Below are 12,204 nucleotides of genomic sequence, written 5' to 3' on the forward strand. Positions count from 1 at the left end.
GTTATGGTGACCCCCAACCATAAAATTGGTATATATAAAATATAAAAAGACCATTTTCCAATGGTCTTAGGCAACCCCTGTGAAAGGGTCATTCGACCCCCAAAGGGAGGGTCACAGGTTGAGAACCGCTGCATTAGAGGAGGCATGGCTTCCACTGGCCCTCTCTGATAACATCTAATAAACAGATGTATTATATGAGGTCCTCACTTTAAGGGAATCTCCACACCTAGTCTAAGTCACTGACTTCCCTTTGTAGGGGGCCAAGGAAATAGCAAACATGATTATACCTACGCATGGTTTCTTTTACAAAAAGTTACTGAGGAGATGCATGGCAGATAAATTGATTGGTGGCAGCTATTTGTCTCTGCTCACAACAAATAAAACACATTTCGCAGGTTTCTTTCATAGTGTCTAACTTGCTTCAATGAAACTGTGCAGATTTCCAGCAATCTTCCCCTTTTTGGGTTAAACAAATGTAGTTAACACCAACCCAATTAATGTCAAACCCAGGAAATATTTCAACATGGGATCATCTTTTGGTCTCTTTGAGGGACTGAAGCGTCAGTAGCAGTTGAGAAATTATGCTGAATTAATAAGCCATTCATTAAATTGTATTTAGTACATAGTATAGGAAGTGACAAATCAGAGACAAATTTTTTTCTTCACAAACCTTTTCAAAGCAACAGTTGTTATTTTTACTGTAGTTGTCTAAGATTCCATGAAATTTTCTCTCAGTACTCTAAAAGATTTGACAACAAACATGCAATAACATTATGGTCAATAATGCCATTTATTCTGCTTACCCTTTACAATAACCTACGGGATCATTACACACACATCAAAGACTGCTGCTTGCTTTAACAACAGTTTTACATTTAGGACCAATGTTTGGATCCCAAATACCAACTAAGTAATAGTCATGTCACATTAGATGGGCTGCAGACACACATATGGTCAGAAATACAGGGAAACAATTGCTGGACTTGAGCAAAAAAAAATTACAAAAATTGCGAGTTTTAAGGAAATAAGAACTGAAGAAGCCAATATGTGGGGCAATAATTGAGATGTATATTGGCCAGCTCTGGCCAGCTCCTACCTGGCTGACGTTAGGGGATCCCCTGACGTCAGCCCCTCAGACCTCTGTGCATGTGCGCAGGGTCCTGTCTGGTCCTGTGGGTTTGGGAACAAGTCACGAGACCAGGAAGGGGAGCGGGGACACTGTATGCTCCCCTTTCCCATGACTGCAATGGCGGCCGCGGTAAATCGCAACTGCGTATTTCTGCAAAATGAAAAGGTAGGCAAATGAGATTTCAGTGTGGATAGTACACTAGTCCCCATTCATGTATACATCAAAGAGCATAGAACCCAGTTGAGAATTTGTAAATTAGCATGTTATATCATATGTTGTACCGAGTGTTTTGGGAGGCTGCAAAAATATGCATAATAATTAAATAAATGTTAAATAAAATAGGGGAGAGCAAGGCTCCCTGAGGAACCCCACAACTAAGTGGGGCTCTATGGGAAGCCTCATCCCTGCACCATACCTGCTGACCCCGACCCTGGAGAAACGAGGCAATCCATTGAAGGACAGTGCCCCGTATTCCAGAGGCAGCCAGGTGGTGGATCAAAAGGTCGTGATCGACCACATCAAACGCTGCTGTGAGATCGAGCAACACCAGCAGCGCCGATCCGCCTTGGTCTAGCTGCATGCGGAGCATATCTGTGATGGCGATGAGGACGGTCTCCATCCCATGCCCAACACGGAAGCCGGACTGGAAGGGATCGAGCATGAAAGTTGGGTCTCCCTTGTTTCTTGTTCATTAGTAATTTGGGCAACCACTTTCCAAATCTATGAAGACTGGAAAATTTCAAACATTCAAGTAGAGTTCATAGGATTGCTAATAAGAATCGGAGAACAGTACAATATATCTTGAGGATCACATACATACGGGACAATATGCATAATTAATTACTATTCAGGAGTTATGTTAATCTGCACAAATCTTGCATGTTTAAAATGCATTTTTTGTGCACAGCATGGCTGTGATAATGTTCACGCATGGGGGAATATGCTTCAATCACAAAAGGAACTGTGTGATTAGGCAAAACATCGCAGAGATTGAAATGTAAGTAGACACGGAAGGGGAACTTAATGAAGTAACAGCAGAAGGAATGCTAACAAAACACATTACCTCATCATCATCTGCATCATATTGTGCGTAGTGTTGTTCTAAGAGTTCACGTTGGCGACGCTCTTGCTCCAGAGTCTGGCTAATCAACTGAGCCACTTCGCTAACTTGTCCTGGCTTTTCTCGGCCAATTGTAAACCTGAGAAGAATAGCACCAAACACAAATCATTTCCTCTCTTCTACTTAACGCTAAATGCCAAAATGTTTCATCAAAAACAAAACACAAGTGTACAGTTATATTAGAATTGCTGTGAACTACACACAAGCTAAATTAGTCATGATTGGAAGTCTTTATCATTGCTCCTGTTGGAGATAGCTCATGATCCAGTACTATGGTGCAACACAAACACTACAATCATGGATGAAGCAACATCTGCAAAACTTAGGAACCAATTAGATTTTCTAGGGGCCATTCTGAGAGGACAGCTTGTGATATAAGTGAGAGCAGGGATTCTGTTCCCATTAGTATGTTCTGCTCTCCAAGCAAGGGAACAACCAAAGCTTTTGAGCTTGAATAATATTCTGTATTATTTTGGTTGACATTAATAAGCTATTACATGGACTTTGTTTCTTGTTGTGGATTATCTGAATTAAAGTCTGTTTGACACAGGGCAAAGGGAGCCTTGATGATCCTTTTGAGGCCTTTGATTGAATTACTGGCATTGTGAAGAAGATTCTGGGAATTTCGGTTATTGTCCTGCAAACTGGGGTTGTTACTTATGGCCATAAATGTGATGCCCTCCGGAGGGCCACACAAAAGAACTTTGATTAATGTCCTGCTAGAGAATTCAGGCCCTCAGGCAAATCCCTTTTGAGAGCACATAGGAAGTTCTTCCTACCTTAACAGCAGTAACCTGTTTTAATATCAAACTGCCTGACTTTTCCTCACACCTCTGGCACCTGAAGGCCAAGGAATATCGGGGTGCAAACAACATGGATCTCAAAGGCACGCTTAAGAGGCAAAACCTGTAAAAACTGACCAAACCACCAAACAAGCAGCTGAGACAAGATGTATTGCCTTTTGACGGACACTGCATGCAGGAAAACAGATCGATAAAGCTATCACATATTATACCTGAAGCTGTCACAATAATGTAATCTTATGAACTGGTTCTCAACGGATCCAGTCACAAGCAATTATATTTGGAGTTCATCTGAAAGCACAAATTGGGTTTCTAGGTATCACTCTTGGGAAAGGCAGGGGTTCTCAGAAAGGAAACCAGTTTTCCCTCTGTTGGAGTGGCACAAAATTTTTACTATATTTTAAATAATATTTTAGAACAGCTCATAATGCCATTATATGCTTCTGTAGTCTTATGCAAGGGGACCAAGAATTTCAAAACAGCAAGTTGTTTCATTACATATTTAAATTTGTCCCAGTTCTTATTACGCAGACAGGAGTCAGCATAAAAAGGGGGCACACTGCTCTGACTCATTACTTGAAAGTCTAACCACCAAAGATAAGAACATTTCAATAAACTAGCTAATTATATGTTTCTCATAACTGGTTCCACAGAACTAGACATGTACTTTAGAACCAGTCGGAGATCATTAAGAGCTGTACGGAATGATTACACAGAAAGTGTAATGAACTGTAAAAACACATTATAGAAATGAAAGGATGATAGGCAAACTCCACCAAAAAAATTGCTTACACCGGCCCAAATGAAAGGAACACATGACGTACAAGATTACTTTCTGGTAAATTAGGCATGCCCTTTAATAGTGGTGTCCTAAAATGTGACGTGACAACGAGAATTGTGCAGTGGTTAGAGTGTCAGTCTAATATCTGCAAGATCCCGGGCTGAATTCCGATTTTGTCATGGAAGCTTGCTGGGTGATGATGAGCCAGTCAGTCTCTCTCTGTTAGCTTAACCTTCTACACGGGATTATTGTTGTAAGGATAAGAGTGCCCAGAAAGGCCTAGACCCTCCCTGGGTGCAGAGTACAGTATTGTAAGTGGCTCTGGAGAGAAAAGCGGGGGACGCGTTGATGCAAAATGCTCTGTATGGAAATTTAAATAAACTGAATTGACAGGTGGATCTCCAGTCAAAAGGGAAAATCAAATCAGCAATGGAGAAACAATAATTAAAAATGGAAATGTAATAATTTAGCTGAAGTCCATCTGTACAGTCTAGCCCTAACATCAAAGTGGCTACCAGCTTTGCTCTAGGACATTTGCTGTAACTTTGTTATAAATGTTTGTATGACAATCATTTACAGTTCAGATTAAAGGTAATTTTATGCTCTAACATTTCCATACAAGTGTAAATTGATACAACAATAAGTTATAGTGGCATGTGCATGTACAACTGTGCATGTGTAACATTATCTCTAAGCATGCAATACTCTGATCCAGGGAAGAAAAGAATTCTGAACTCATAATTGGCTTGGCAACAAGGCCAACAATAATTATCATTTTATGGCAGACAGCAAGAGGACTGCTTCAGGGAACAGAAGATCTAGTGGTGTCAAATCTTTCATACGAAGAATATGCAGAACTCAATAATCGCAAATACACAGCAAAGTCAGTCTCAATGATCGCAAAGTCAGTCAAAAGGGGAGAGATTTAAGTCAGTTATGGGAAATACAATTAAACGCAAACCCCAGGAAGCATGACAAGTCTGACTGCCTTAAAATTAATATCAAAATCTGTACTGGTGCTGGTTCAATTTATACAAAGGAAGGTCATCTACATATTGATTCATAACCATGTAATAAATACTGTTGACTGATAAATATGTTGACCCATTACAGACAGATCGGATTGGGGGGGCGTGAGGAAACAAAAAATACTTTGTCAATTTGAGTGAATTCCAATACAGAATGTTTTCAGAAATACTTGAATGCAGCTAAGAGAAAGGGAAAAAACTGGTTTAGCAAAAAAAAGCATTTTTTGTATTTGAGCATTATTTGTTTGCAATAATATAGAAAGCAGAAGAATGATGAATCTATGCCTATAATCACGTAAGTCAATACCATGCAAAAGAATACCCAAGAACTATAATGCAAGGTGAATAATAGGGTCATGGTGTCCAGCTCTGTAAAATATATAGAGTATACATGATGGTTTTACCACTTCAAACCTAAGGTATATAAATACCTGGGTTAAAAGCAGGAGTCCATAAATCCAGTTAGATAGCAAGGAGGGGATGGGCCCTCGATAACAATGTGTTTCTGCCTCATTCATTTCCGTCTGCACAATGATTCGTGTAGAAGTTACACATAAATGAGAACTGATAAATGGTCCCACTGTACTGATGAAGGCTGAACACATTTATTATATATAATAACTGTTATAATTACTATTGTAGTGGATATCAGGGACAGCTGCAGTTAATGGGATTATCAGGTAGCACATTGCATCATCATCATCATCATCATCATCATCATCATCATCATCATCATCATCATCATCATCATCATCATTATTACTATTATTATACAAAATACACAGCAGCCAGGTATCACTGTCGGTGTTGGTCTACGTCACCATCGAGCCCCAGCCAGGGGCCTAGGATGTTGTGATGTATCGGCGAAGGATGGTTGCGGAGCCCAGCAGCACGGCTTTTTGAAGTTGACAGATGTTGATTTTGTTGATGTAAATTTGTTTCAAGTGCTGCCCCAGGTCTTTTGGGACAGCACCCAGCGTGCCGATGACCACTGGCACCACCGCTGCTGGTTTGTGCCAAAGACGCTGGATCTCGATCTTTAGATCCAGGTATTTCGTTGTTTATTATTATTATTATTATTATTATTATTATTATTATTATTATTATTATTATTATTATTATTATTATTATTATTATTATAATACTACTTCATAGACCGCTCAACCCCCTGAGAGCTCTGAGCAGTGTTCAGGGCCCATAAACAAGGCCGATAAAACAATAGATATAAATATAAACATTAACATTAAAACCCTTAAAATTTACACAGCCTACTAAGAAAGAAGTGCACTGCCCAATATTATAGTTTGGAGTTACACATCAGAACCACTGTCTTCTTACCACAGTAATTACTGACCGTGAAAAGTTGACCTCTTGTATTGAAAGTGATTTAAGGCTTCAGAATCTTGATCCACAACTGCTATTAAAACCAATATTACTGCCCAGGCTTATTGTATGTTTCCTAATGCTTAAATCCTGTGTTGATGTATTAAAATTCCATATGAAACAAGGTATTTTACATGACAGCTCGTCTGCAAGTTTTTCCAGGATTCAAGAATGCCCAATGTCACAGGCCACATGCTACCAAGAAGACCTTCAAAAGTGGGGTGAGAAGGTAGCATGGTTTCAAGAATTCAGTTCCACAGAACTGTCCTACCTTGTCCTAAATCCAAGTTTGTTTCCAGCTGTAATAGAACAGATTCCTCATGACAGTCTACTGAAATTTTAGAGCAAGTTTAGAAGTTCAGATATTCCCTGTTTATGTACTCCAGTGCTGGAACCTATGCCACCCAAGATGCAAGTTTAAGAGAAGAAACTGATAACTCAGCACCCCAGCTTATGATGTGAAAACCAGAACTGACTGAACCACATTAGTATGATGGAGTAGTGATGGGGTATGGAATAAAAGAAGCTGAAATGTAGGGTTTTGTATCCCCATAGAATGATAGATGCTTGAACCGACAAGGTAGTTTGCAACTTTAGTTAAATGGTAGCACTGCATATACTCTGAAATTTTAATTAATCCCTTCAGGAAAAAAAACTATCAAGGTGTGGGATTTGTAGTGGATACAGTAAACCAGAAATCTAAGAAAAACATTTCAATAGGCCTCAATATTTGCACAAGCAGACCCATCACTGGTTGCTATAGTACTCGTGTTAAAGCCCAGGAGGTATGCAATTATTTTTATCTTCCTCAAAGCACCAAATGCCATTGCAAGAGAAACCATTCCAAGTTAGACAAGCTAAGCATTCTAGGTTATTTTTATTAATTCACGCTAATGGGCAAAACGCTGAAAGAATATATTTCACTTGGATAATTCGCCACAGTTTCCTATGCCAAACTTAGAGTAGTCCAATGATAGAAGCTATATTTTTGTCCTCACAGTTCCTTCTCTGTGTCAGCTAAAGACAGTAGAGCAGAACTATATCCAGAAGCTACAATGAAAAATCTATTCTAGGTCAATGACTTCCGTTGTCACAACCATTAAACAAAATGCTCATGAAGTTTCTGGCAGGAAATGCAGTCACTGAACAGGAGTGCCCAGTAAGCTTTCTGAAATGATATCTAGTGAATTTTTCCAGAACAATCAAATACACAACTGTGATTTAACTCCTTTCAAAACATCTTCCATGCAATTTATCAAGTACAATTTATAGTGCATGGACTAAAGTGCCTTTGACCTTTGGGGTTTTTTTGTGTGTGGGTGGAGGGGGGGGGGAAGAATCCTTAAGGAAGAAATACCAAAGTTGCTGGAAACTATGTAAGTGTCTTTACTAATGAGATATATTCAGATTGAAAATTGGTAATGTTAATGAAAACAAATTACTTAAAATTCAGTCGGTGTTATTAGCTTATACAGTGACTAAATGGAAATGTAGCCATGGTACCAACACTGATACCAGCGTACCAGTCACACTAGATGTGAGAACTGATGCCTGATCACCTCTAGCTGCTGCTGAGATAAAAACCACCATGCTGCTGCTGGTCACAGCACTGAATGAACCATACAACATAAGGGCTGCAAGTACCATTTTACAATCAGATTTGCTCCTGTTCCTTGGAAAGGGACTCACACCTAGAGAATTTACAATGGGCATTACTGAGATTGCAACACTAGCCTAAAAAAGAAAAGAAACAGATCAACATAGCCAGCCTGCTATTCAAAGCAGCCTTCTACTACTCAGACACAGACACGATTAACAACCTAATGGCACCAGTTGTCACCGACAGCTCTTAACTCAAACCAGTCCAACGCATCATCAGTGATCTACAGCCTATCCTGGATATGATTTCTCTCTCAGATGCCTTGGGTGACAGGTCTTTCCTGGCTTACAGTCTCCTAATCAAAAACTACTTTCTACCACTAACAATTGGCCCCCAAAGGGACATAAACACAGGGACCAGACTCAGCAATGAAGAAAGATGCCATCTTTGTCCCCAAATATACTCAGGCAATATTCTTGTTATGGTTAAATTATGGGTGATTTTGTTCTGGTGAGAGTTTGCAGTATAACATGACATTCAAACTGGCTTGATGGTTGTTTAGCCATTTGGTATTGTTTTGTTGTACATGTTTGATCACTGCTCTATGCTTCATACTGAGTGGAAGAACAACTAAAATTCTTAGCTGGATTATCTCAGGAAGCTATCATCATATCTTGAATACTCCCTTCTGTTTGTCATATGCCTACTGTCAAGTAATGTCATACAAAGAATGTCCTACAATGGCTGACAGCACTAATGTTTTATGGGAAGTCTGAAGTTAATTCACCCTACCTACCTACCTACCTACCTACCTACCTACCTACCTGCCTGCCTGCCTGCCTGCCTGCCTGCCTGCCTACCTATTTATTATTATTTATTTAATTTGTATACTGCCCTCCCCCGAGGGGTTTAGAGCGGTATCCAACAATCATATATCTTAAAATCAGCTAAAAACAATCAATCTCCACTAATTAAGGAACCATAAATTGCATAAATTACATAAATTTCAGATGGCATCAGAAGTTCCCACGGGAGGCCAGATGTTTCTATATAGCAAATTTTTGATGTTATCCCGGCTGGCCGAATGCCTGGCGGAACATGTCCGTTCTACAGGCCCTGTGGAAACTCTGTTTGTCCCACAGGGCTCTGATCTCACCTGGAAGCCTGTTCCACCAGGTAGGGGCCAGCCGGATCGCTTTTGGGCCAGGGATCACCAGCAGGTCCATCTCCCAGAAGCATTGGCTCCCAGTGGAGTTCCGAATCATCTTCAAGGTGCTGGTGTTGACCTTTAAGGCCTTATGGGGCCTGGGACCTTCGTATCTTCGGGACCACATCACCCCACATGTCCCAATACGGCCTCTTCGTTCAGCAGAGGCCAATTTACTGGTGGTCCCTGGCCCCTCGATGATACGGCTGGCCTCCACGCGGGCCAGGGCCTTTACAGCCCTGGCCCCAGCCTGGTGGAACGCTCTTCCACCAGTTGTCCGGGCCCTGCGGGACCTTACAGAATTCGCAGGGCCTGTAAGACGGAGCTGTTCCGGCCGGGCCTTGGAGGTACCAGCCGCTGATGGTGCCCTCCCCGTGGCCTTTACATCTGTGCCTCTGCCATCTCGGGATTTGCTGCCCTTCCCTCTCTGAAAGAGGGTGAAATTAGATTGTCGGACGCCATCTTACAAATTAATTTAATTATTCTTTTTAGTCCTTTATCTACTGCTGCTTTTAAAGGTTTTAACTGTTTTTATCTGTATACAATGGTTATCGTGTTGTACACCGCCCAGAGCCCCTAGGGGATGGGGCGGTCTAAAAATCTGAAAAATAATTAAATAAATAAATAACGGGACAGTACAGAACTTTGCGGCAAGAGCTTCCATCTTCACATTCAAAATGGCTTCTCAGCACTAACACATACAACCAGTTTACAGCCAAAGAGCAACGTTCTTATGCTTATTTCTAGTAACAGTCTATATTATTTCCATACCAATTACAATTTTTTATGCCTGCCCATGTGATCCTCTTCTTGCAATAGTAATTTTTTTTCTTTAAGATTAAAAGGGTCAACTTCTAAACATTCATAAAGAAAATTCTCCTGTTTTGAATTTTTTTTGCCCCTTTATATACTTTTTCACTGTACAGTGGTAAACTAAAATTCATTCTGATTTATAGTTTTCAGAAACGTCTTGCAAGATGTAGCAGCACAGCTTTGACAAGCAGATTAAAGATTCTCAAATCTATTTATTTTATTGACTTACTTAATTTATATCCTGCCTTTCTCCTCAGTGACATCCCAAAGCTGCTTACATTGTTCTCTTCTCCTCCATTTTATCCCCTCAACAGGTTATGAGATAGGTTAGGCTGAGACAGAATGACTGATCCAAAGTCATCCAGCACATTTTATGGAGGGGGGAAGGGGAACTGAACTGGGTCTCCCAGATTCTAGTCAGACCCTCTTAACTACGCTAATTATTATACAACACCAACTCTCTATTAACAGGTCACGTTGTTTACCTCAATAAATTAATTTCTGGATTTTGCTAGGAGAAATGTCATTCATGCCCACAGTGCAAAAGGACTGAACTGCCCTGTGATTAAATGAAGAGTGTTCACACATCTAGCTACATATTGTGTAGTATCAGGATTCGTACAAGGTCATAAGGACCTCTGAGATAGGCTGTGCATTTATTTTATTCTGCGGCAAGAACTTCCGTCTCAACATTCAAAATGGCTTCTCAGCACTAACACATACAACCAGTTTACAGGCAAAGCTCAACGTTCTTAAGCTTATTTCTAGTAACAGTCTACAAGTTCATTTATACACAGAATCAGTGAAACCTGTTAGAAACTAGTGACCCTCTTATAACAGGCCACAATGACAACGTGACTATAGATGACATCATTCTGAATATAATAACAATGACCTAACAAAAGAGCTGTGGAAATCTCTTGTATATTCATTTTTCTCTCTTATACTTCCCCATTTCTTCATGGAAGAAAGTGCCCTAACAGAGTCTAGTCCTTTCTGGGCACATTTTCATTACATTATGGATCCAGCAGTTACGTTATCAGACTATTTTATTAGTATATTAGATAACATGTTTTCTGTAACACTTTCCCACCCCACTTCCCCAATATTACCTGACTTTTCCTTTGGTATTTCTGAGAACAGTTGCAGCAAAATTTTGCATGACACCAACCAGACTGATTCCATCTACATCTACTATTTGGTCGTTTACTTTGATCCTTTCAGGGAACACAAAAAACAAAAGAACAGAGAGCACGTAAGTGATGGATATTGAGCAAAATATATGCAAGCAATATTTTTCCAAGTGTTATTTTAAAATAATTAATTCAGCAGCACACACCTGATACCATGGGGTTTAATTAAAGAATGGTTTATTCATACTATCTCAGAATTAAGAAGCAAGAGGTCGCTCTGCATTGTTTCAGGAGCACAAAATTACCATCTGAACTAAAGGAAGCTATTTTAAAACTTAATTATTCACATTGATAGGGAAGAAATAAATAGAATAAATGACCAATGATTCAACATCACACACAGCGGCAGCACTGTGAATATGGCTGTGTAACCTTGAATTCCTGAATGTGAATTTTGCTTTGTCGTTCTGGCAATATCCAAGCAACAGGAGTTACAAGAAGGAGAAGCCAGACCTCCATCTTCGCTGAAAGACCTGCTCAGTTTCCTGAAGTTTGTCAAGAACTGTTTATATGCTTTCATTTTTTTCACAAGCGTTCAAGTGAAAACTGGAATTCTGAATGCATTCGATACTTTCGTTGAGGCCAGCATCTGCACTAGTGCAGCAATCCCATGGGCACTCAAGCGGCTAAAAATGACCTTTCTATTTTTTATGGTAGGGTTACACATAGGCTGCATTCAGATGACTGCCTGAAAAGACCAATGGCCTATTTAGTGCTGTTTTACACAGAGGACAACCAATTGCCCAAGGGACCAACAAACAAGGCAAACAGGCTATGGTCTTCTTCTTAAGTTGTGTCCTGGCACTAATATTCATTCAAAGGTTTGCTGCTTCTGTGTAGTCCTTTCAGTCACTATGGCTTGTAGCAACTGACTGACATAGCTTTAAAAGGGGCTTGGACAGATTTATGGAGGAGAAGTCGATTTATGGCTACCAATCTTGATCCTCCTTGATCTGAGATTGCAAATGCCTTAACAGACCAAGTGATCAGGAGCAACAGCCACAGAAGGCCATTGCGTTCACATCCTACATGTGAGCTCCCAAAGGCACCTGGTGGGCCACTGCGAGTAGCAGAGAGCTGGACTAGATGGACTTTGGTCTGATCCAGCTGGCTTGTTCTTATGTTCTTATGACATCTGTCTGCTTTC

The 12,204-nt window shown here is 40.2% G+C and overlaps 1 protein-coding gene across 7 annotated transcripts in view; it reads right to left on the reverse strand.

Moving 5' to 3' along the window:
• The window catches only part of PPP1R9A (protein phosphatase 1 regulatory subunit 9A), a 150,026-nt gene that overhangs the window by 48,378 nt on the left and 89,444 nt on the right, over window positions 1-12,204 (reverse strand). For 4 of the 7 annotated variants that reach the window (XM_048510565.1, XM_048510563.1, XM_048510561.1 and 1 more), the window contains exons 5-7: window positions 10,977-11,081; window positions 2,193-2,328; window positions 671-739 (exon numbers count right to left, since the gene is read on the reverse strand). In XM_048510565.1, the coding sequence (XP_048366522.1) occupies window positions 671-739; window positions 2,193-2,328; window positions 10,977-11,081 (310 nt within the window). The remainder of the gene's footprint in view (window positions 1-670; window positions 740-2,192; window positions 2,329-10,976; window positions 11,082-12,204) is intronic. The other 3 variants (XM_048510567.1, XM_048510566.1, XM_048510564.1) reach the window with 1 other exon arrangement.

The sequence above is a fragment of the Sphaerodactylus townsendi genome, linkage group LG11 (assembly GCF_021028975.2).
Source record: "Sphaerodactylus townsendi isolate TG3544 linkage group LG11, MPM_Stown_v2.3, whole genome shotgun sequence".
Taxonomy (NCBI): domain Eukaryota; kingdom Metazoa; phylum Chordata; class Lepidosauria; order Squamata; family Sphaerodactylidae; genus Sphaerodactylus; species Sphaerodactylus townsendi.